At 36.4% G+C, this 25,348-nt stretch overlaps 2 protein-coding genes across 2 annotated transcripts in view; both read left to right on the plus strand.

Moving 5' to 3' along the window:
* Positions 1-25,348, plus strand: part of LOC134649573 (alanine--glyoxylate aminotransferase 2-like) — a 393,462-nt gene that overhangs the window by 72,938 nt on the left and 295,176 nt on the right. The gene's annotated exons all lie outside the window — the stretch shown is intronic.
* LOC134649499 (retinol dehydrogenase 11-like) lies at positions 13,784-14,794 on the plus strand. The gene has a single exon (XM_063504255.1). The coding sequence runs from the start codon at positions 13,831-13,833 to the stop codon at positions 14,779-14,781; it is 951 nt and encodes a 316-aa protein (XP_063360325.1). The 5' UTR covers positions 13,784-13,830; the 3' UTR covers positions 14,782-14,794.

A 25,348-nucleotide genomic window follows, 5' to 3' on the forward strand; every position in this document is an offset into this window, starting at 1 on the left:
AATATACGTATACCGTACGCCCTTTAAATTTCGTTGCTATATATAAGGATAATTACACTTAATATAATTATATTTTATTAGTTACTAGCGACCATTATATATTTATTATACACAGAGAGACGCGGAGGGGGACTTTGTTTTATAACGTGTAGTGATAAATAAATCTTAAAAGTAAATGCCAGTATGTTACTTCGAACCTACCATGTTATATTCACTTAACAAATTTCACTTCTGACGACCCAACCTACTTTGCAACCAAAACGTACCAGGGCCCTTCAGGGTTTAGCTCACTTGTGTCTTTACGACTTGCAATGAAAATAGCAAGTGCTCCAGATTTGTAGAGGCTGTCAGCAGGCATTTTGACTGTTGTCTTTGCCTTTCCTAACTCTCTCAAACGAATTAACGATCCTATGCATTATTGCTTAACGTTAAGGTTCATTTTTGATAATCACGCTTGAGAGAGATACGTGGTTGGGAAAGTGAGTAATGGTATTCGCAGGAATTTCGCAGCGAGTTTTATCGCAAAATCATGTTGGTCGGATGTACATACACGATTAACCCGATGCCTGCCTGTCGTGGTAGCAGATTGACGGACGCGTCATACATAGATAGAATACTCTTTATTGGCGCACCTCAGTAAAAGACACAGCTTAAAGAAAAGTAATTGATTATAATCTTTAATAGAAAAAAACCGACTTCTCTAACTACTAGCCTAACCCACTTAACGGTGCTTATACTTTATTTGGTAATATGTATACATTTTATGGTAATCATAGTGGTTGATTTAGTTTAGGTATCATAGTGGTTTTCCGGGTCAAGGTCCGGGTCTGGGTCCGAGTCCGAGTACGGGCCCGAGTCCGGAGTCCGGGGCCCAATCCAAGTCAAAATCGAAATTGAAAATCACAAAACGTGTACTATGCGTCGTTGAGGAGTTCTGTTCTGATCATCATCAGCAGTTCCACTTCACCAAATGCCACAGTTTTTAATGTAAATGCTTGATTTTCTGATGAAAATATATAAAATTCTATACGGATGCCTTTAAGATTTGAGAAGTTCCCTCGATTCCTCATGGATACCATGTTCAGGACTTGAGATTGACATAAATGTGCCTAAAAACCTAACTTGCTTAACAAACATAACGAAAAGGACAAATCGCCAAATGCGAGCTATGCGTCGTTGAAGAGTTCCGTTATGATCATCATCAGCAGTTCCACTTCATCAAATGCGACAGTTTTTAATGAAAAGGCTCGATTTTCTGATGAAAATACAAAAATCTCTATACGCATGCCTTTAAGATTGGAGGAGTTCCCTCGATTCCTCGTGGATCCCATCATCAGAACTCGAGCTTGACAAAATTGTGGCTTAAAAACTTAACTTGCTTAACAAACATAACGAAGAGGACAAATCGCCAAACGTGAACTATGCGTCGTTGAAGAGTTCTGTTCTGATCATCATCAGCAGTTCCACTTCATCACATGTCACTTTTTTTTATGTATATGCTTGATTTGTTGATGAAAATACAAAAATCTCTATACGCATGCCTTTAAGATTTGAGGAGTTCCCTCGATTCCTCATGGATACCATCATCAGCACTCGAGCTTGACAAAAATGTAGCTTAAAAACTTAACTTGCTTAACAAACATAACGAAGAGGACAAATCGTCAGACGTGTGCTATGCATCGTTGAAGAGTTCCGTTCTGATCATCATCAGCAGTTCCACTTCATCAAATGTCACTTTTTTGAATGTATATGCTTGATTTGTTGATAAAAATACAAAAATCACTATATGTGTGCCTTTAAGATTTGAGGAGTTCCCTCGATTCCTCATGGATCCCATCATCAGAACTGGGTTTTGACAAAAACGGGACCAATCTGTATGCATATACATACAATCAAAAAAATAATTTTCAAAATCGGTCCAGTAATGACGGAGATATGGAGTAACAAACATAAAAAAAAAAAAAAAACATACAACCGAATTGATAACCTCCTCCTTTTAGATTTGGAAGTCGGTTAAAAAATTGAGGAAGACAACAGGCGGTCTCATTTACGAATAACTTTAATTTCGAAATGCGAGCGGCAAGGCATCTCTAAACTTTACTTCTTACTTGTTTAAAACATACGTTGTAGTGTTATTCATTACTATAAACCTTGATGTAGTAACCTTTGCTTTAAAAAAAATACTGTTAGTCATCAAAAAAAAATACCTGCCTTAACAGACGCCTAAAAGTTCTCGTGGCTATTTCAAATTAGCTCAGTCTATTAAGGCACGTTGATTGTAGTGTGCTTTTGTAGAAAAATAACCTGACCCATTTCTGTCACGTTTGCGTGCCTTGGCCTCTATGTATCCGGTCACACAAAAGGTAACACGGTAAATTATTTAATAACCCGCTTTCTGAATATGACAGTCATAGTTAAAGTTTTAGTTCGTATTTTACAATAAACTTGGAATATTTATAGAGCGTATTTATTTAAAAATCAATCTGAGTAAATACTGGAGTGTAAGCTAAATAAATACTACGCAAATATACTAGAGAATTAATAAAAATGTTATATTTCAGTATTATTTTCGTTTATCGTTCGATTTATGGCCCGATTAACCTTTTGGACGCCAATGACCGATATATCTGCACCGTAGGTTCAACGCCAAAGACCGATTAATCGGTCACAGACCACAGAGCAACATCGACCTACGTGCATATACATAAAGTTCAACTTCAGTTTTGACACTTCAATGATATGGCGTCTGAGTGACAGCTTTTGTGTTTGACATGGCGTGGAAAACGTTAAAACTTTAAGATACGTCAAATATTAGATACCTACGTCTAGATAGGATACGATACGATATTGGATTAAATATGTCAGTGTCAAATGTGCTTTTCTTCAAACAAAAACGTCACTCTTGTCACTGATATATATAATCCATATCATATCTAGACGCAATACTTGAGGTATCTTAAAGTTTGAATCGGGCCGATTGTCACTTTTGTGCAAATGTTTAATAGTGTGTGTAAAGGCAGGGTCATAAAAGTTAGACCATTAATTAAAAAAAAATGTGTAGATACCTTAAATGCGTAATAGGGAATAGGGGACGTAAGTACTGTGCGAAGTGGTCTTTTTCATTACTGAGGGGCGATACGTCGCGGAATCAATTTGCTTTTGGGCTATATTTAACCGCGAAAATCGTAGTTCGCAAATTGCGGGCATTTTTCTCTGTCAGTCTAATTACGCCTTCATTGGAGTAAAAGAGAAAGATCCCCGCAATTTGAGAATTTTGGTTTTCCCTTTGATGATATATTGCCACTTGTGTCTCCTTTCTATTCCTGATGGCGAAACCAAGCGCATCGTGGATCCTATTTGTTAAAAAAACGTTTAAAAACCAATTAGCGTCCTTATCTTTAAACATCAAGTCTACACAAACAAAACAAACAAGAATAGTATATACGTGGCACACTTAGACGAGCTTTTTTTTATAAAATTTCGTCTACGATCCATCTACATATTATTACTTATTTTTGGTATAAATTTTAATTTGTCTGTTTTCGACCTGTCTCCGGCGTGATGGAGGTTGAACTGTCTGCAAACTTTTTTAAATTAATCTATAATTATGTAATAATAATAAAGTGGATAAAATTTTCGAATATAAAACCGCGGGAAGCTTTTTGTGACTATCGTCCTGCGGTCAAACGCCAAGAAGATTTTTTAGGATAGGTTTATACTTCGCTTGCAATTCCAAACCAATTATGCAAAAAATCTGTGCGTCGTCCTTCATTCTTATCTTAAGTTACCGATAAATCACTCTTAATGGGCGACTATATATAAATTATGGGAAAACTATTAAGAATATGTATGAGCTTGGTAGAATCGGTATCGGTAGACAGTAAAATTATGTGGCAGGTAATTTTGGTACTATGAAGTATGAAGTGTATTTTTACGCTGCTAAATAAATTACCTAATAAATTTTGAAAGTAAAATGTGAAAACATAATTTGTCCCTCATTTACATTAGGTACTTACATTTATGTTAAATCGGCAGGGTCTAGTACCTATATTTAATTAACGTGAATACTAAAGATCAGATCTGGGGCCGTAGCCAAGATGACAGGCGTTTATCGACAGACGCCAATCAGAAAACAGTAAAAATACATCGTGATGTGACGAAAAGTCGCGTCATCATATCCATACATTAAGTATAAGTTTCGATTAGCGATTTCTATTTCTACAAACTATAAATTGGTTGAAAAAAAAAATCGTTTATTCAGATGAAATAAACCCTAACATACATATTTTTTTCTTCTGCCAAATTGCAGGACAGTTTGTTGGCAGAGGGTATATCGCACATTAGGTCATTACCATACCCCGGCCGGCGAGAGCAAAAATGCGTCTGCCCCTAGTGCTTAATTAAATATCGACTATTCTATCGACATATGGATGTCGATAGAATAGTCGACTTTTAATTAAGCACAATTTTTTTTTTAAACTGAGCCATTAGTATTTGTTATTTATTTCAACTTGATACCTCCACGCGTTTCTAAGAATAACCCTAAAACAATTTTCTATCAACATAAAATTATTATTTACACACACACATTTCACATTATTATTTTTAAGCTTATATACTATTTCAATCAACTGATTACAATTATAATCAATTTATCCTACTCAACACTTGGTTTTAATTTTGTTTACAACAATAATTAATACTTCTGCATATCATAACGGTTGTCCAGTACATCGTGTTGTTTTTATCGACATCGACCAAAGTGTGTGTCCTCGCACTATTAAGCTGTCAACGCATTTTTGCTCTCGCCGGCCGGGGTATGGTCATTACGCAGGTATTGCATTCAGTATATAATTGACTGTTCTAGTGCTTGTAGTGTACTTAGATTTTGTACAATTCCTTCGCCTAGGCGTGATAACTTTTGGTAGGCGCTTGAAGCTTAAATTAAAGTTTATCATGGCACATGGCGTGCGGGTATAAATAACAACACGCCTTCGTCAAGCCACGTCAGATCCAGATTTGTGTTAAGTCTGGACAAATGTGTCGGCCTGAATGAGCTAGTTTAGACGCTACCTAGTTATTCCGTTAGGTAGTAAATGAAATACAAAAAGGCAACGTAATTTTAACGGGATTTTTTGAACTTAGCTTTAAAGCACAACGTATAATCGTATTGCCGTGCTACTTATACGGCCGGGGATGCTCAAACTAGGGTTGCCAACCGTACTATATTATATAGTATTGTACTATATTTTGGCTCTCTGTACTATATACTTTTGGAAAAATATATAGTACGCTATAATACTATATTTCCGATTAAACGTATGTTACACTTATGTTTAGTATTTTATCTTAAAGTACCATATTTTTTTGAAATGTACTATATCTTTGATGCCCTATTCTGGAAAATACTATATTCTACCAAAAAATAGTTGGCAACCCTAGCTCAAACCGTGTCAATATTTGATTAGACATCTTTATTTTTTAATACATTTTTTTTTGTGCTTGCTCTTCTTGAGCCGACTGGCGTTTTCAGAGACGATGGCAAGAGGCCCGATGGGAGTCCATAGTTCCTTGGAGCTTGGGACGGATGTTAGTGTGGGATGCTACCTGCGTAGACTCACTGGCACCGTCCCACCTCCAACGGACTAATGTAAAAGCGGGCGGGGCGGCGGAAAACGCCGAAATTTTAAAACGTAACAAATATAAGAGCCTCGGTAGAGAGTACCATTTTGTACCATTTGGAGTTGAAACTCTAGGTCCATGGGGTCCCAGCGCGCATAAGTTGTTCGCAGAAATCGCGAAGCGTCTGGTTGACGTAACTGGTGACCGAAGAGCTGGCGGCTACCTCGCACAAAGTATCAGAGCGTTTTCCAAAAAAAGTGTACATTTAATTCATGTCTTCAAAATATTGACTTCTTGGGCTCATTTTACTCAGAATCATTTGTACATTCACGCCTCATACATAAAAAAATGTGTCCAAAGATTTCCTTTCCAGATCGTCACATTCTTGTATGATTTTTTTTTTATTTGTATGAACGTGACGTGACGCACTGGAAAAATAATTTTTCAAAAATTTGGGACACATTTTTTCATGTATGAGGCGTGAATGTACAAATGATTCTGAGTAAAATGAGCCCAAGAAGTCAATATTTTGAAGACATGAATGAAATGTACACTTTTTTTGGAAAACGCTCATCAGCATTGCGATACAGCGAGGAAATGTCGCCAGCATCCTTGGTACAATGCCTCAAGGGCCTATTTTAGATTTAAGCTAGTTTTTAATTTCTTTTAGTAATACACTGTATATATCTTGTTTGTAAATAAATAATTGTTATAAAAATTATACATAAATATAATGACTTGACAATCGCACCGCACACAATGCTTTACTCGTACTGGGTTGTGTATTGCTCAAACATCATGTTTAGGGTTAGCGCTATGTTCAGTTACGATTATTTTTAATAGTTGACGATGATCCTTATGTCATAAATTCTTCATTATGTTAGATTTGGAATTCTCCTCAAAACCGACAGATAAATCGCTCCATAATAAAATCAAAACGCTCCGCCCGTTTTTGAAGGTACACATAAGTTTGAAAGCAGATTTTCCAGCGCACACAAAGGATTTGCCGCAAAGTTTGTTAGGAAGTAAAAAGGCGGAGGACCGGACGACCCGGACGTGGAGACATGGCCAGAGCCACAGCGCTGACAAATCCTTGCGGCTCATTGGACAATATGCTTCTAATACGGTAACGGCGTATCTGTGTATATTCTAACCCCTGGTTTAACGGAGAGGTGGGTACAATAGGTACATGCACTGATTTATATTAACAAAGAGAATAGAGTGTATAGAGAGTTACTGTCATGGTAAATTATGTAGCCCCAGTACATTTACTGACATCTTTTGACAAAAGATTAAAACTGTTAGAACTACGCCTTACAGTTACCTACTACAGCTGAGTAAAACTGAGAACATGATATAACAACTACCCAGAGCACTTCAATAAACATCAAATATTATGAGCCATTTAACTTCTTACTGTATGTAGAAAAGGTAAAATGCGGCAATGGCTTGTCACATTCATTGTTGTATTTTCTGCTACTATTTATTGACAACTTTATTGTTATATATATTAATTTCATTTGGCTGCCTTTACCCGTATACCTACGCTACCTATAACCCATTTTACAGATAAATATTATTTCATTAAACAATGGGTTAGTTAGTATAGTACTTGCATGAACAATTATTAAAGCAGCGCAGAACTTATTATCGAATTACACAAAAACTATTGTTGTCCCGAAGTTAATACGTATAACATTGCACTGGTTTCCGTAGAATCAGAGCGCCTACCGCAAACCACGTTCGACGTGTTGCCTCTCTGTCGCACTTGTGAATTCGTACGTAAGTGTGACAGGGAGGCAACACGTCGAACGTGGTTCGCGGTAGACCCTCAGCTTTTGCGCATGATGTTCAAAGGTAAATTGGATGGCGGCCGCAACCGGCCGTCAGCGGCTAGAAGGTCGTATGATCACGGTGATTTCAGGGCATTTAGGATATTTTGGATAGATGAGTAAGGCTCGGCCGTGATAGCGCATCGACGGGCTCACGAAGGGATTTTGCTGTCAGCGAGTCTATACATTGTAGCCACATACTTGGGTAAGAGTACAGGGCTCCGGGCAGATTTGGGATGGAGATGGAGTTTAAACGCCGTCCGTTGTTTCTGGTATCTTATTAAATTATTTTGCTCTCCTGCATTTAAAACCAAAATCAATCTATCATGATAATTTAATATGCGTAGATCTAGGCAAGTCTCCTGAAGTACCTGTAAGAGTTGAGACTGAGGTGGTTCTTGGTAAAAAGTGCACGAGGATACTTTTCTTTTGCATACAGAATATTTCTGTCGTACCTAATACTTAGAGCCCGAAACTTTGCCAAGTGACAGCGACGACGTACAGCAACGCTCGTTCGGCCGAATGTTACTATGCTTCATGTTTATCAACCTACCTTAATCAATGAGGTTTTCAATTTTTGGTTTGGTGGCATATCTACTTTTAATACATAATTGTGTTTCTAAGCCAAGGAAGGCATGAACAAATATAGATGTTGTTGATTATATCGTTATTGTATAGTGTCAATAAATAACAATTACTCGTATTGTTATCTAACGATTTTCCCTTGACGAGTTCTTAATAAATTCTTGCAAGCTGATTTTCATAACAATAGTATACAATACAATACAATTTTACAATAGAGCTGGTCTCATGATATGGCCAGGAGTTTGTAAATAATTATGGGCAGTAAAATAGCGTGTCCAACTGTAATTTTTAAGTTTACTTCTATCAGCTTTTGTCAAGTTCTGACTTCTGTCATCTCAAATTGAATCGCGTCATAATCATTGATATAGAATAAAGAACTGGATACCCAATCAGCCGCAAAAAATGGCCCCACAAAAGTAACGTTGAAACAGATCACGCGTTACTTTTTCGTTTAGTCTTGTTTGAAACGCTCAAATGTGAAGTTGTCAACAATTACGAAATGTGCCGTTAAAGTATGTAAAAATAACAATGATAAAACAAGGAAAAAGGATGGAATGTATTTCTTTCGGTTAGTTCTTTGGATAGCATTACATAATTTATGTAATCTGGTGGTAATTTTATGGTTTTGAATAAATTAATTTGTTAGTACCAAAGAAGGGATGTCAAGGAACAAAAATCTAATGAGTCGATGTGAGGTCAATATTTATTTTTATTTTTATATGGAATTCGTAAGGAATAATATTATGTTTAAATTCAAGATTTCCAAGAAAACCTATGCGACGTGCAAAGTGGACTGCTATTTAATTATAGCAAGAGATAGGGGTGATGCAGTTTTAAACAAAGCAAAACGGCACTTGTGTGATTGGCCCATTTCCCTGTTTCTGACAACCAATAAGGGCTTATATCGACTAACTGTAAATGCTAAACCTGTCTGAACACAGTGACAACCACAGGATTTTTTTGGGTTATTTCCACCAACTCGCTTTGGTGGTAACTAGTGGGAATTATTTTTCCCAGTAGTTACCAGTGGTAAAAGGTGGGAAAAAAATTCCTAGTAGTTGCCACTGATATCAACTTGGTGGTAACTAGTGGGAATAACCCGATTTTTTTTATAAAGTATGGACTTTATAAAAAAAATCCAATCAGTACCTAAATGTCCCCGTGCACCCATGCGATGAGTAAATGTAGATCTAAAATACACAGTTATTTTATTTAATAAGTTGAATTTATTTCAAGGAAATTAGTATTTAAAGACGTATACTTACTTATTAAAAATTTAATTTGTTTGAATTTGAAGCACGAATTAATTTTATTTGAACTTCCGATTAAATTAAATTTGTTTTATTTATTACTTCAATTGGTTTTTCTGTACATACCTATTAAAGTGTACCAAAGTGACTCCATTCGTTCATTATTCTCGTTTGACGTTGCTTGACGTAAATACGTTACGTTTAGTGTTGGTACTTATGTATGCAAATATGACACTTAATGCTTACGACATTAAGCTCTTTTCTGTACGAAACATTTATCTTGACTCAAAATTTACGTAAGCGTTTTTATCATCAATGCAAATGGTGCGAAACGTCATTGGGATCCACATTTGTTGACGTTTTTGTTCTGCTTTGTGTGTCTATTTCTTTTATATTAAGTCAGTGGTCATAATACTTAAAAGACGATAGCTCACTTTAACAAACAAAGTTTTCCCAAAAGGAATAATGCTATTATTTCGAAGTTAGCCTTATGATATTGTTACGCTCAATGTCTTCGCCGGTTGGACTAAACTGGGGAGGGCATTATGAAAGTTGCTGATGGGACAATGTGAGCACTTCGCAAACTGCATGTACACTGAAGGACGATGTTTGTTGTTTTGTTTATGGCTTGGTTTAGCCAAATAACCTCAACACAGGGTAGAATACAGAAAATAATTGCCAATTTAAAATGTTTTGTACGTTAATTGATTACAATTGCATCTTTCTTTGATTCATTCATTATGCACCCTATAATAAAATAAATCTTAGTGTTACCTCTATAAGGTTTCAGTAACAGGATATAGATAAATATATTTGTGGGCAATGATAGCCATCATAGTAGAGTATAGTCGTAGAAGTATGTATTTTAACCAAAGTATAATTATTATGCCAAAAGGTTTTTACTTTTTAGTCTCTTATGGTAGTGACTTCCTTTGAGGGTTGTGTCAAATATTTTGTCTTGAATTATGAATATTCTCTTTATGTATAAATATGCATAAGTATATTATATGCTGTAAAATTTGATTTCAATAAATATCAATATCAATGTCAGATATTTATAGAGCTGCCTGGCTTAAGTTGGGTTTACTTATCTATTTATTTATATTTGCCTGGATACATTAGAATACAGATTAAAAAAAAAGAGGAAGACTTATGAATAAATTAACTCTGCTATTTGTGGCAATGAAATAAATTAATACCTATTGATAGTTTTGACAGATCTGACAATTCGCATGTAACTGATGCAAAGAGTATAATAATATATACACAGTAAAAGAGAGCCAACTCGCAAGTAAATGTCAAAAAACGTCTACACAAACACCCCAAGCGGATTTTGATCAACTAAACTTTACGTATGTGTGCGTGCACAGTGCACACATGCATACTAATAAAACTATGGCGCCTTTTTCCTTGACCGTTTACAGTGAACTACAAATTTGAGGTTTCCATTCTTTCACCTTATTGCAAAACAATCACGTGAAATATGAATACACCTCATTGTAGTACACTGTACACGGTCAAGGAAAAAGGCGACAATATATTATGTAATACCTAATTACCTATTAATGCAGTCACGATTTACTACTATTTATTTAGTATTTTATAAATGTTCACACCAAATAGGTAATATTTTAGTCGCAAAAGTAAAAACACGACACGACAAGTGTAAAAATGGCATTTATTTTTGATTACTTACATGCATAACAAACCATAATAAAAATGAATATTTTCTAAGGGTACCACTTATAGTAAATTAGTTCGAAATATAACAAATCCACTATTAAAAGGACGTAAATATGACTAGCTAGCACGAGCCACGAAGAATTGACGCGTTTTGGAGTAATTTTGTTTTGATTCTCACAGCCGATAAGGCAATATCGTTTTTTTCTCCCAGGCGCACACATTTTCATCAATTTATAGTGATTAAATTAAATATTTAATTAAAATTTCAGAAAATTTAAATTTTCTGTTTGACTTTTATAGTTTGACGGTTACTATGTTTTTTTGTTTTAACGTTTCCTTTCACGTAGGGCATTTGGCGAAACTATTTAGTGAGTTGTTGTTAATAAAAACGATTATAGTTATTATGTTCATATAAATAAAATGATATTAAAACGAATATAAACGATATAAAAAATGAGAGGTACTTAAATTACAGAAAATTTTAAACGTTTTATACTTAAAACGGAATTTGTGTCAAAACTGCAGACATTTTTTTTTTCTTTTTAATAATTATGGGTTGGATGCGAATTTTTCCGCGGTGGCGCCATCTGTTTGATTTATTTGGAAGCATCAGGTGAGGAAATATTGCTGAGATTTAATTTCCTTATTAACTTTCCTCCCCTTGAACTGATGTAACTATAGTGCAATAAAGTGAAAATCTCGTTTTTTACATTTAAAGAATAGATTTGACCGAAATGATAAGATAACGTTTTGGACAGTAGTTTACCTTTAGGCCAATTAAATTAAGGGTTTCACCTCGGAATGAGAGATAATAAGCTGGAAACTCGTATACACCTTCGTTATAATGTACTAAAGGTTCTCTTAAAAGTCAACGCATATATCGTGTGCGCGTCGGAAGTTATTCAAGGTCAAAATTTGCCCCTCCTGTGGACATTAGTTAACAGCTTGTGATTATGCACACAAGCTGTTAACAAATGATTTTATGACATATTTTAACATAAAAAGGGTACCTCTTTATTCAGGTTTAAGCAGGAAATGAAGCTTTATAGCCTTTTACTTTAGGTATTTCAACAAGAAAGAGTTGTTTTCACAAGCTTTTATTTAACTCCCGATGTTCGTATGTAACTATGAAACGTACGGCTACCAAATTAGCCAAGCATTTCTCGGCTACTTTTTTGTTACAATCGTCTAGCTAGAAGAGTAGTCGATGACCGAGAGAAACAATAAAAACGAGATTACAAAAAATAAATGATCTATTATCATATCTTCACATCACTATCAGTCTATCACATTCATCATAGGATGGGCAAGCCACCGGTGACTTGCCCATTGCACTGGCCACAAGCCAAAGAGCATTGCAACCCTGATTTTCTGCAACCGCAGCGTGGACCACACCCCTTTTACGTGGGCCACACACAATTGAAAAATATGGTATTTAGTAGCTCATATGGAGGTGGTGCTAATTTTGTTGTAATTGGCTCCAGTAATTGGTTTTGAAGCACCCAACCTCATTTATGGGGTTCTAAATCATTGCCTAACCATGTTTGTACCTGGTGACATGTACGGTTTATATGCTATGGCGTTTATATGTACGGGCCGCTGCAATTGTCGGTGGAAGGTTAGACAGCAGGACAGGTTTAATAAGCTGTTTAGTAGACTTAACATTAAACTGAGTGTAACGAAGATGATCGATGTTATTCTCAGATTTAGGAGCATTATAAATCGCCAATAAGATGCGTATTCCGTTTTCGTATAATTGCTCTACTGGAGGATTATTTTCGAAACCAATGCACAATGTATGGAACTGGGAACGAAAGAAATTCGCCACACGTGAGTTTTTTAATCGAATTGATTCAAAATCTTTTTCTGTAGTTTAAATAACGAGTTGAAGTAGTTTTCAGCAAACAAAAAAAAAAAAATAGAGTGCACGCGTATAAAAATTCTATGTATGCCATAAAACGTAAATTAAATAAAAGCTCACACTTAAAAAATTGGGTTTCTAATTGCCGTGCACCTTGTCTCAAAAATCGATTTCAATAATAACCTTTAAGTACGCCGTACATATAGGTACTTACATGGAGACAAGCGGTTACTTATTGTCTACAGGACAGACAACTTTTGTTTTAAAATGTGTATATGATCAATAAAGGATGATTAAATAACTTTATAGAAGGTATTATTTCCCGATATTCACGATTGACCTTGCCTCATAGTACGTATGTCTGATCACTGCGCTTTCTGTGCCCTATATATTGAAAACGGCTGATCTCATGAAAAAATGTTTGAGAACTAACTTGTCGCAAATTTTATGCTCTACAACTTTTACCTACATGTTAACAGCATTGAACCTATAGAATTTAAAACCTTCGCGTTTTGAACACATATTAACTCACATTTATAGACGGGTCTAACGCGAAATTTATTCAATTACCTTTATTTACCGACGTTTCGACACAGGTTTCACTAGTCATGGTCACGGCTAACTGATGTCCCAGCAAAATGTCAAAACAGACAATTGAATAAATTTCGCGTTAGACCCGTCTATAAATGTGAGTAAATATAAATAAAATATAAATATGAACCTATAGAAATCTTGATATCCGTGAAAAACCGATTTTCATCACCTTTGACCTTGAATAACTTCCGACACGCACACGATATATGCGTTGACTTTTAAGAGAACCTTTAATACGTCATAACGAAGGTATATACGAGTTTCCAGCTTATTATCTCTCATTCCGAGGTTGACCCCCTTTTTAGGCTTAAAATGACTGGCCTACTTCCTTATATAAGTAATCGGCAAGTCATTGTTATCTCAGTGTAATACACGACTCCGTACGGTAGACACGGCACTCACCATGTGCGTTTTAATCCAGTTATTATTCTTACTGTTTTTCCTCATATTCGTCACATGGGTTTATGTCAAACTTACGAGCGGCATCTGCAAGAGCAGCCGACATTTGGTGGGAAAAGTGGTTATAGTGACCGGTGCAAATGCGGGTATTGGATTTGAAACGGCTAAGAACCTCGCGGAGAGAGGGGCGCGGGTGATCATGGCATGCAGGAACGAGGGACGCGCCACCGTTGCCAGAGACCAAATTGTTGCTGCAACCGGCAATTCTGATGTACACTACCGACACCTTGATCTTGCATCTTTAAAATCAGTCAGAGAATTCGCCGACAACATCAACAAAACAGAAGAACGTCTCGATGTTCTTATAAATAACGCTGCCATATACGGCTCAAAACTTGAGAAGACTGAAGATGGACTGTTACTAGGCATGCAATCCAACCATTTTGGACCCTTTTTGCTGACTAACTTGCTTCTGCCAAAACTAAAGTCATCAGCGCCTAGTCGTATAGTCAACGTTTCTTCTATAGCGCATGAAAAAGGGATCATCGATTTTAATAATCTTAATGGTGAGAAAGAAACAGATGAAACAATAAATGTAAGTAAGGTGTATTCTGCATCTAAATTGTGCAACATATTGATGACTGTTGAGCTGGATCGGCAACTGCGCGGAACTGGAGTAACCGTTAATTGTTTGCATCCGGGTGTCGTAGATACTGAAATCTTAACTTTCATACCAGTGTTTAACAAGTTATTGCCCCTGTTGAGGCTCTTTTTCAAAAATAGCTGGGAAGGTGCCCAGACGACGGTTCACCTCGCCGTGGCATCAGAGGTGGCGTCAATCAGTGGTTGCTACTTTAAAGACTGCCGTGAAGCGATGCCTTCAAAAAGTGCTCAAGATTTGAAAGTAGCCCGTGAGTTGTGGGAAGTGTCTGAAAAGTTAGTTAAATTGAAATAAATTGCCCTTTGGGTAAAGTGCACTATTGTTTTCAGAGACATGAGATCCACAACACCTGTAGGTATATATTGATTAATAACAGATTTTGGGAAATTAAATAAACTTTCACTTGATTAATTTGTTCGTTGCATTTCTAATCACCTTATCACGCAATAATAACACACACTTACCTAAGAAACAGATAAGACAGAATTTTCACAGATAAGAAATATGTTCAAACAAAAGTGTATTTTTATGCTGGCCGTGATTTGCGGTTTACGGTTTACTTAAAAACTAGAGGCAACCCAGGTGTTAAAAGTAGATGTTCAGATTCTAAAAGTACTTGGTATATTAAAGAAATCAAGTTTTAATACAACGTCAACTCGTCAATGATGTGTCCACAACATGGTGACCTCATTAAAGGCTGTGTCATTTCCGTAGTGGTAAAATGATTCATTTCTTTGACTGACAAAACTGCAAACTCATTTAATTCAGAAATCCTAGACTCTGACCATACTATTAAACAAACTTAGCAGTGAGAATGTATATGTATGCAGCTTATAGAGCAGTCAGCAGTCAAGTATGGAGCTTATAGAGGTATACCTATGTAGGTATACCTCTATAAGCTCCATACTTGACTTAGCACTTGTCATGAAAACTTAGCGTGGTCCCATTCCACATTATTCTGTATGATCTAGACAAGGATAATATTTCTTGTACGAATAGACACTAAAACATGTAACGGTAGATATACGAGCAATCAGAAGCTAAAAATCTGGTAAAAGTTGCCTAATTTATTTTTCAAACTTGTTTCCGCCTGCCTTATTTACTCGACTGCTCATGTTAAAACGAAAAATATTATTATTTTAGGTCGTTTTTTATATCGCATACTTTGTACAGCTACTTAAACAGCGAGCAATATGCGATCCTTTGATACACGCTTAGAAATAAACATGTTAGTAGTGTTGAGTCGCTCACTCGTGAGGCACCTCATTTGTACCACTCATTTTGTTAATTTGTCGCAGTACTTCGTACCGCAAAAATGTCTTACTTCACTCCTCTATTCATTTTACTTGATTCTAAAATTATCTTTCTCCTAAAAGTTCTATTCTTAACCTCCAGAATTGCACTCCAATTAAATGTTACTATTTATTTATTTATAAAGGAAGTGATGAATACATAAATATGTATACCTATACATTAAATATTTTTGTCGCCGTTGGAATTAATGGAATAGTCGACGCTGAAAATATGCTAGTACCTCACCTCATTTGAAGTAAGACATTGTAACACCTCATTTTAGTAAATGAGGTACTCATACAAACTCATTTTAAATTGATGTCCTACCCATCACTACATGTTAGTACGTTACATATGAGTCGCCGTAACGTTTAATTACACTTGAAAACGTCGTGAAAACGCGCTGAGGGTTTGAATATTTGATTTCACCCAATTTTTTCCTCTACTAGGTGGTTCGTGCGACCCGATACCGTGAGGCACGCGAGGAACGACACGGTAGTGGTGTGCAGATTTATGTTCCCGGCTATATTCCTCATAAAGTCATTTATTTTCGAACAAAAAATTATCAGTTTTTGGCAAAAAAATCTTTTTTGGTACAAGCTTTGATCGCTGACTGTACTTTTCTTTCCACAGGCAACTAATAAATACTCATCGAGACAATTATAACAAGCCCAAACACAATTGGTTTGCGTTATTTTATCACAGAGTTGCCATGGCCACCTCCTGTCTCCATCATCAGATTAGCTCGAGCTCGATGGTACCAATTACATTGTCACCCGACTTACATACGAATATAAAGTAGGTTAGAATGCGTAGATGTTGACTTTTAGTTCATAAACAAAATCGCGTTTACCACTACCAAGTTTTAAGGTACCTAGTTAGTTTATTTGCAAAGAGTGTTGGCATAAATTAGACTTAATCAAACATTCGCATCTCAAACAAGATTCTTGACTTAGCCTCAACTATAAAAACATCCAATGTAAATAATAATTTGACTTATTTACATAAAAAATGTAGGTACGTGCGCAGTGTAATTGACGTATGCCTCAGACACTTATTTTAATGTGAATGAACCTAGAATGAACTAATTTTACTAAGATTCCCTTGCATCAGGAATATTCCCGTGTACATCTCTAGTCACAGGCTATTGGAATTTTTGTTGCTATTCGGCCACGGAACGACTCTTTCAGCCGCCGCGCAAAATAATTGTGGGCCCCTTTTACACCCGGTCGTGCTTGATGCCTATGCGCGCCTTTTTTATTGTGTATCGCTCACACGGCTTCTAAATCCTGGTCATGTGTTCCCATTGCCTGAGCGGGCACATGCAAACGAATTTTATTCTTGAATGTAATGTAATGTGACCTCATGTCAAAAATCTCTCTTCTCATCTTAGCCGGTTGCAACCTTGGGCCTTGTGTCGCAGAGTATTTTCAACGCTCACGCAATGTTTTTATCGTTGTAGATTAAGGCTGTAATATAAAGATAACATTTGTTGTATACCTACCTACGCATTGGTTAGAACGGAATGAATTAGTCTAAGTTTACCATACAAAAGAAAGTTTGCTCATCTAGCCGCTGCCCCTAAATACCGAAATTTCGATAATGTAATTATTGAAGACAATGGTTTTTAGGGTTCCGTACCCAAAGGATAAAAACGGAACCCTATTACTAAGACTCCGCTCTCCGTCCGTCCGTCCGTCCGTCCGTCTGTCACCAGGCTGTATCTCACGAACCGTGATAGCTAGACAGTTGAAATTTTCACAGATGATGTATTTCTGTTGCCGCTATAACAACAAATACTAAACACAGAATAAAATAAAGATTTAAGTGGGGCTCCCATAGAACAAACGTGATTTTTGACCGAAGTTAAGCCACGTCGGGCGGGGTCAGTACTTGGATGGGTGACTTTTTTTGCTTGTTTTGCTCTATTTTTTGTTGTTGGTGCGGAACCCTCCGTGCGCGAGTCTGACTCGCACTTGGCCAGTTTTTAAGAAACCGCCTAACCAGGGGGACAGGTTAGCCTTATTAGGATTACAGTTTCCTCACTGTGTTTTCCTTCACCTCACAACGACTAGTAGGTGAATATTATGTTATTTCGTAGGTACAGACGTTCAAAGAATCTCATCTTTGACCTCCGATTTTGACATCGCATGCCTTAACGCCAGGTTCGTACGTCAAGATAATAATTATGATGTAAGTAATTAATACTTGCGCCCGTCTAGAACGTCTCGCCTTGCCGCGCGCAAATTGATTTTAATGTTTGTGCAGTTTGCCCGAAATTACCGGCCAATTCAAACGTAAACTGACATTAGAGTGATATCTAAATTATGTCATTTAGTTATCATGCATTTCTTTGGTACTAGTCTATAACTAAATTACATCATTTAGATTTTTACGATATAGAAGGCAAACGAGCAGACGGAAGACCCGATGGCTAGCGATTACCGCCGCCCATGGACACCCGCAACACCAGAGGGGTCATATCATTTTGATGTCATTGTGCGTTCGGCCTGCCGGGCTTGCACATGATTGGCGCGACAATATCTCGCGGCGAGATAGACTACCCGTCCCTCTTTTATTAACATTGTTAGAATAAGACGGGTAGTCTGCCTCGCCGCGAGATACTGTAGCGCCAATCATGTACTAGGCTTACTGTTTGCAGTAGCTTGCGTCCGGTAAGCGAGTGCAATGACATCGCTACATTGGTGTAATGGCTCCTCTACACGATGGGCCAACGCCGGCCACTCCAAGGGACGCATTTATGCGTTAGAGGGAGCAAGTGATATTGCTATCTCATTCTACCGCATGGCTGCGTAGTGCGTCCCTTGGAGTGGCCGGCGTTGGCCCATCGTATAGAGGAGCCATAACAGATATCCCCGCATTTATTTTTCTTTTCCCGCTCGTTTAGTTGGTATCCGGTGCTATAATATTTTTGGTCACAGGATTAAAATAAAACGAAAGGTAAAAGTAATAAATATTATAATGATGCGACATGTAAGCAGTGGAAAGTAGAGGGGCTAATATTGAATACGATTGTAATTAGATCGAGTAAATGAAAAACATAATACAGATATATGTCGATTTAGTTTTCGTCATTTTCATTCTTGCTTAAGTACATTTGTTTCTGTTTCACAAAGTAAAATACTCCTAGATTACCCAACAAGCAATTTCTTATTAAAACATACTTATGCTCGTATAGGTACATCATAGTAGACTATTTCAATTTAAACATTCAGCCATATTCGAACTTTAAGATACGTCAAATACTAGATATTGAAACGATATGGATTGGATATGTCAGTGTCAAACAAGTGTCAATAGTGACGTTTCTTCAAACAAACACGTCACTTTTGACACTTGTTTGACACTGACATTTCTTGGTGATGTCTAATAGATGTCTAATAGATATCTAGTTCAAAATCGGAATTGGGCCCATTAGCAACTAAATGTGCAAGGGTCGATCTTACACCACATTGAGAGTCAAAACTATTCCCGTTACAAACACATAGTAACCGCCATTCGAGGCGTGAATAGAAAATTCAATTTACATATTACAAGAGCGCCCTGACTGGTCACCTCATTATCCCATATAATGGTCCGCGCTGGGCTCTCCCACAAGACTTAATTACCCCTAATCTGGCATTCCGTGAATCTACAGGGGGGTTATTCAAGTCGGTTACCGAGTAAAACGCTAAGGTGAGACAATATAAGCACGCTCTCTGACAGTGTCCAAACCATAGAATTAGATGAACAAGAACAACTATCAATCTTCAAAAGTGTGACCAAAAATGAAATGCAAGTGTGTGCGTAAATTGTCTATGTGAGATCAAAAATAGTGATGTCAAGTTACAACATATTGATAATCTGTCGATGTTTGATTGCTTTATCGACTACTTTTTCAAATGTGTTATTTTAAATGTAAAAATTCTACGACATTAAGACGTATAAATAACACTTGCACTGCGTGTGCTATCAAAATCCTTGCAGATTTATCTTAATGTAACTCTTACTGTGTTTGAAAGTGAAGTTTAAATTTATTGCTAAACATGAGCACCTTCAAAAAGGTATAACATTCGTTATTATTTCCAGTCGGTTATAAAAGCTAATATCTTAATGATGTCTTGTGAAGAAATAATTACATAGCTATTGATATACCGGCAAGTTATCGATACTGTCATATGAACATTTTGTCAAACCCTAGCGTAAAGTAACAGATTATGTTTTTACACAAAATATTTTAAATTATAGACTAATATGATAAAATATTAGCACACAAAGGAAGAAAACCTTATAATGAACTGTATAAACCGGCTTCTTACACTTTTTACGCTGTTAATTTGACAAAATATCGTTATGAAAATTTCGCTCGGAATATCATAAATCCTCTGAAATGAGTATTTGCTTGGATTACTTGCCCTGTGACACTGCAACCCGGCACACTACAAGACACCATCTTCACTGAATTACTTTATTTAATACTTTTCGTCCTAATCCGTGTATATTTTTCAATTTGAAAATTACCGTGATACGCTCTTGGCCGTCAGCGGCCGTCGTCAAACTCAAAAGTGGTTACGTTTTCTCATTGGTAGTCCGGCTCTTTCGCACTCATGGGATATTCATATACGTGATGGCTTCCCTTTCGCACACTTAAGCTGTCTGTCAAGCGCGAGCGGATTCTAGGTCTGTGGTCCAAACTGACATAAAGACGCTATCGAGAACGTTATTTACACGCACTAATATGCGAGTACGAGCGAGATGCATAGAAAGTAAATTACGTTCTCGATGGCTTTTATGTCAGTGCCAAACTGGTGGTAGCCACAAAGGTCAATGTGGCTAATTCCGTCATAAGGCCTATTCCGTCCACTAGCGTATTTCTCAGTCCACGAACAAAATTGATAATTTCATCGACAAAGCAGCGATTGCTTTTAGTTTCAATAATCAAAAGCAGATGGAAATATACGCTCGTGGACGAAATAGTCCCTATGACGGAATTAGCCACATTGACAGGTGTCACAGATCTTAAGGTCTTTATATAATGGCTGGCTAGTAATTTGACTGACTAGCGCTCGTGCATGCGAAGAGAATACTCGGGCAAGAGGCTCGTTGGTAATTACGGCTCACAGTTCTGAAGCTAATGGACTCGTTTATTTATCTGTTAATTATTTTAATGTCAAAGACAATGTTCTATAACCTGTTACTAGTTTTTGATACTTAAATTACGTTTCAAAACGTCGAACTATTCCATACAGTGACCAAAAATATAATAAAAAAATATAACTGAAACGAACCTAACGATGCCGCAGAAATTTTAATCAGTTTGTAAGTCATTAGGGCTGCAGGGCGTTCTATAGAATTGGACTAAGAATTTTTATTTAAACATACTTTTTAAAACATTTCCATTTCCTCTTTGTAAGAGTTTCTTCGTAAGAAATGTCGAGTTTGAAACTGACAGAAAGAAACGTCACTTCGTCGAAAGAAACGTCACTTCGTCGTCGTCCATAACATATTCAGAGGGCCTACCGCGAACCACGTTCGACGTGTTACCTCCCTGTCACACTTACGTACGAATTTACAAGTGCGACAGAGAGGCAACACGTCGAACGTGGTTCGCGGTAGGCGCTCAGATCGGGTTATTCGTCGACCGCCATTTTGGTAACATCGCCTCGTGATTCATTTCTTTGTTTTTGCTTATTAATATTGTTTAAAGTGTAATATTGATAGCGTATTATGCAGTAAACTAATGAATTGAACTTTGAAATTGAATAATGATTGAATTGAACATATTCAGATCAAATTCGTAACCTAGATAAGGTAAACGTACTAGTGCTCGACATGCTAATGCCCAATAGATGACGCCCTACTGTCACCTCTATTGACAATGACTTAAGTTTCAAGATGACATGTACTGGGACCGCGTGGAGCACCAGTACGTTTACCTTATATATATGTGATATTATGTGTGAGCAGATCCATCATAAGTAGTCGTACCTACTATATTATCTACATAAGGTATGGGCGTGGTATAACAGGAGGAAAAAAATACTGTAGGCTGTACTCCTCAAACTGACCAACATTTGTTCAGCGATTTTGAAAAATAACTGTTATTGTTATTTTTAGCACACTGTACAGTTTAATTTTTTGCGCGTATTACAGGCCATACCCGGTATAAGTATAGTATATGCGAAAAGCTTATTATTATCTTATTATTTATAGCAAATCCAGATCAAATTCATAACCTGTTTTTACAATCAGAATACGCCTCGAGATGTCCTTTTTAGTCTTGGAGGATACAACTAAACGGAGTAGCCATTAACAGGCTTTCCCCTCTGTCGAAAATAGGCGGCCAACGATCATACACAATGTATGGACTGACGTTTATCTGACATGGCTATTTTTACGTTACGCATACATTTGACGTTCCCCTCCCCCGCAAAAATCGGCAGACTGTTTTGTACAGAAAATTACAGACATGGCGTCTCCGTTTGATTATATCCTCCAAGTTTTTAGTATATTCGCCAACGAAAAATAAACAAGGTGCAACATGAAATGACGAGTTTTAATTTTAAAGTAACGGTAAACTATTCCGTTGGAAACTTGGAAAGAAATTAAAGCGGAAAGCTTCATAAAGCTGGTGGAAGTCTCGTTTAAAAGTCTTATGTAAACGTTATGATATCGTCGACCTGCTTATGTGCACTCGTCGTACTTTGCTTGCCTCTTATGCTGGTCAATAACATGTATGCACAAGTCCATCTTATTCCAATGGCATAAGATTTAAATCTGTGTATATGTTTATGACTGTGACAGTACTTTGCCTGCCCCTTAATTGGAGGGGTTGGCGCGGTTCGCACGCGATGTAGGATCACACAAGTATAAACTCTATTAGAGTACGACACGGTTTAATATGAGCCAGGCGTTCTAAACAAATCTAAACGAGGTTAGTGATTTTTCGCTGAAATTGTTTATTAAAAGCAGTGCCTGATAAAAAATGCTGCGTAAGAAATAGTTTAACAACTTCGTTACGAAGAAATCTTGCGATATAGTATTTAAGGTAAACGTACTGGTGCCCGACGTACATGTCATCTTGAAACTTAAGTCATTGTCAATAGAGGTGACAGCAGGGTGTCATATTGGGCATTAGCATGTCGAGCACTAGTACGTTTAGCTTACTGTGGTAGATCTTACGGAGTACGAGTAAATTATAGACATCCAAAATTATAAGGTGAAAATTCTTAGCTTAGTATGCGTAATGTTTTTTATGATATAGGTGGCAAACGAGCAGATCAATCGCCTAATAGTAAGCAATTACCGTCGCCCATCGAGCACCAGAGGGGTTACAAGTGCCTTGCCGGTATTTAGGATGGGACTACGCTTTTTTATTTTATACAAATAAAATAAGGTGTATTTTAACTAATTTTGCAGTTCTCAAAACTTTTAAATTAGCACTCTGGTTTTTAGAACAAGAAAAACTGTCCATGAGCCGATCGCTAATTAAACATTTCTCCATGTATAATGTTCATCCTGCGTTATTTAAAACACCCGATACACGATATCCTCAGACAATATTTACAAACCATTAAAATCACAATCTCAGCTGTAATACGTTTTGAGCCTTGCGTACCGGAAAACGCTAAAAGAACATCGAGCACAACAAATTTTAAATGGTAAATACTGTAGACTCACTGCTGGGCGATATTCATAATAAAAATATATCTCTTTGATATAGGGAGTTCGATACTCGCTTGAGTACCTATGTATATAATTTTATTTTTCAGTAGAGTCTGTAGAGGTTGCTTTGAGGGCCGCAAAGTTTGCCGATAAGGAAAAGTTTACATTGCTTCATAATTTTACCTGTTAGCCTGGTACTTTCATGTGTTATTTTAGGAAGCCATACTGTCTGAAGATTAATTCGGTTTAAAGAGTATTTATTGTCTAAAGAAATTACAAAATTTCACTTAACAACAATTTATAACTATACATTAACAATACATATATTAGCAGTAAGCAAGCATGCAGACTTATTTGATAGGTTAGTTAACTTTTTAATTATTAATATTAGCAAGTACAAATGATAAATGGAAAGGGATTCTGTATCAATTCAGAAGTTAGTTTATTAAATCTTTAGTATTAACACATAATTAGCTTAATAAGGAGGTCCTAGTGATTCTGAGTATGTGGGGCGATTTTAAATTAGGTAATTTAGGAGAGCATTCACCGAAAAATTATGACTTAGTAATATTTTCAGGTAAGCCAGGTACAATTAGCATCAAATAGATAAGTAGTGACGGCCAAAGTTGATAATACTGTATCGACATATCCTTATTTCTATGGTAACAAACGTGTGTTACAATATTAGTAGTAGTAGTAATCACTTTATTGTACACAACACAGGTTTATAAAAATAAATTACAGTAATAGAAGTACACCTATAAGGGATCTCTTCCAGCTAACCTTCAAGTAGATGAGTGGAAAACTCTAGTCAGGTCAGATAGACAAACTTACGGGATCTACAATAATATTTAAAAAGTAAACTAACATATTTGTTTATGACTGTACTAACAAAATTACATTTTTAGAGATAAACGTATAGTTCAATGCAAATTTATTTATTTATTTATTTTACGTAATAGTATTAAAGCTCGTAGTATTATACTACATTGTCCCTGTCACACAATGTTCATGAGCATCAAAATGGTACCTATATAACAATAAAGAGTATGGTGCAAACATTCTTCGCAATCCTAATCTATTTCGCAATCATATATGTAAGCTTCAGTTATGGAGCATTTCTCAAATAATTTGTACATTTCGATCACATCCTAGATTTCTATAAAAATTGGTATGCTGGTAAAGTACATGAAGTTGAACAATTTCCACCATATTTCTCAAAATGTCCAAGAAAGTTTGTATGAAACATTCCTTTTTTGTTACCAAATGTGTAAGGAAATCTGGTAACAAAAAAGGATGTTTCATACAAACTTTCTTGGACATTAATTGTTCAGCTTCATGTACTTTACCAGCATACCAATATTTAATGAAATCTAAGATGTGATCGAAATGTACAAATTATTTGAGAAATGCTCTATGATGATCTGACCTGATGTTCCAAAGGTCACAATTTCGAGAATTGGCCGTTTAAGTGATTTTTTTTCATAATTTCTAAAATTGTATTTCTTTATAATATAAATGAAGCCTCCTCTAAGGACCACGCCACAGGGCGAGATGGTACTGTATAATTTTGTCAGAGTAATTTAGTTTGAGAGCTGACTAAACAATTCAGTTTATAAGGCGCAATGTCTTTCGGAGCTGAAGCACCTCTTTGTTTAAATAAACAAGGAAATACGGTAACCGAAATCAAATAGGTTTTGATGTAATCAAATTTGGCAAATGTTTATCTTTACAGGCCTTCGTTTAACGCCTTCGTTATACCGGGTGTAGCCTCAAATACGAGCAAAAAATGTACTCCTCAAACTGACCAACATTAGTTCAGCGACTTTTAAAAATAACGTGTTTGATTTTTAATACACTTTAAAGGTTTTTTATAAGACGCAATGTATTGCGAATTTTGTTA

The sequence above is a fragment of the Cydia amplana genome, chromosome 7, assembly GCF_948474715.1.
Source record: "Cydia amplana chromosome 7, ilCydAmpl1.1, whole genome shotgun sequence".
Lineage (NCBI taxonomy): Eukaryota > Metazoa > Arthropoda > Insecta > Lepidoptera > Tortricidae > Cydia > Cydia amplana.

Bases quoted from the DNA above. Each gene is read 5' to 3' on its own strand.
- LOC134649499 (XM_063504255.1), top strand. From the start codon at position 13,831: ATGTGCGTTTTAATCCAGTTATTATTCTTACTGTTTTTCCTCATATTC.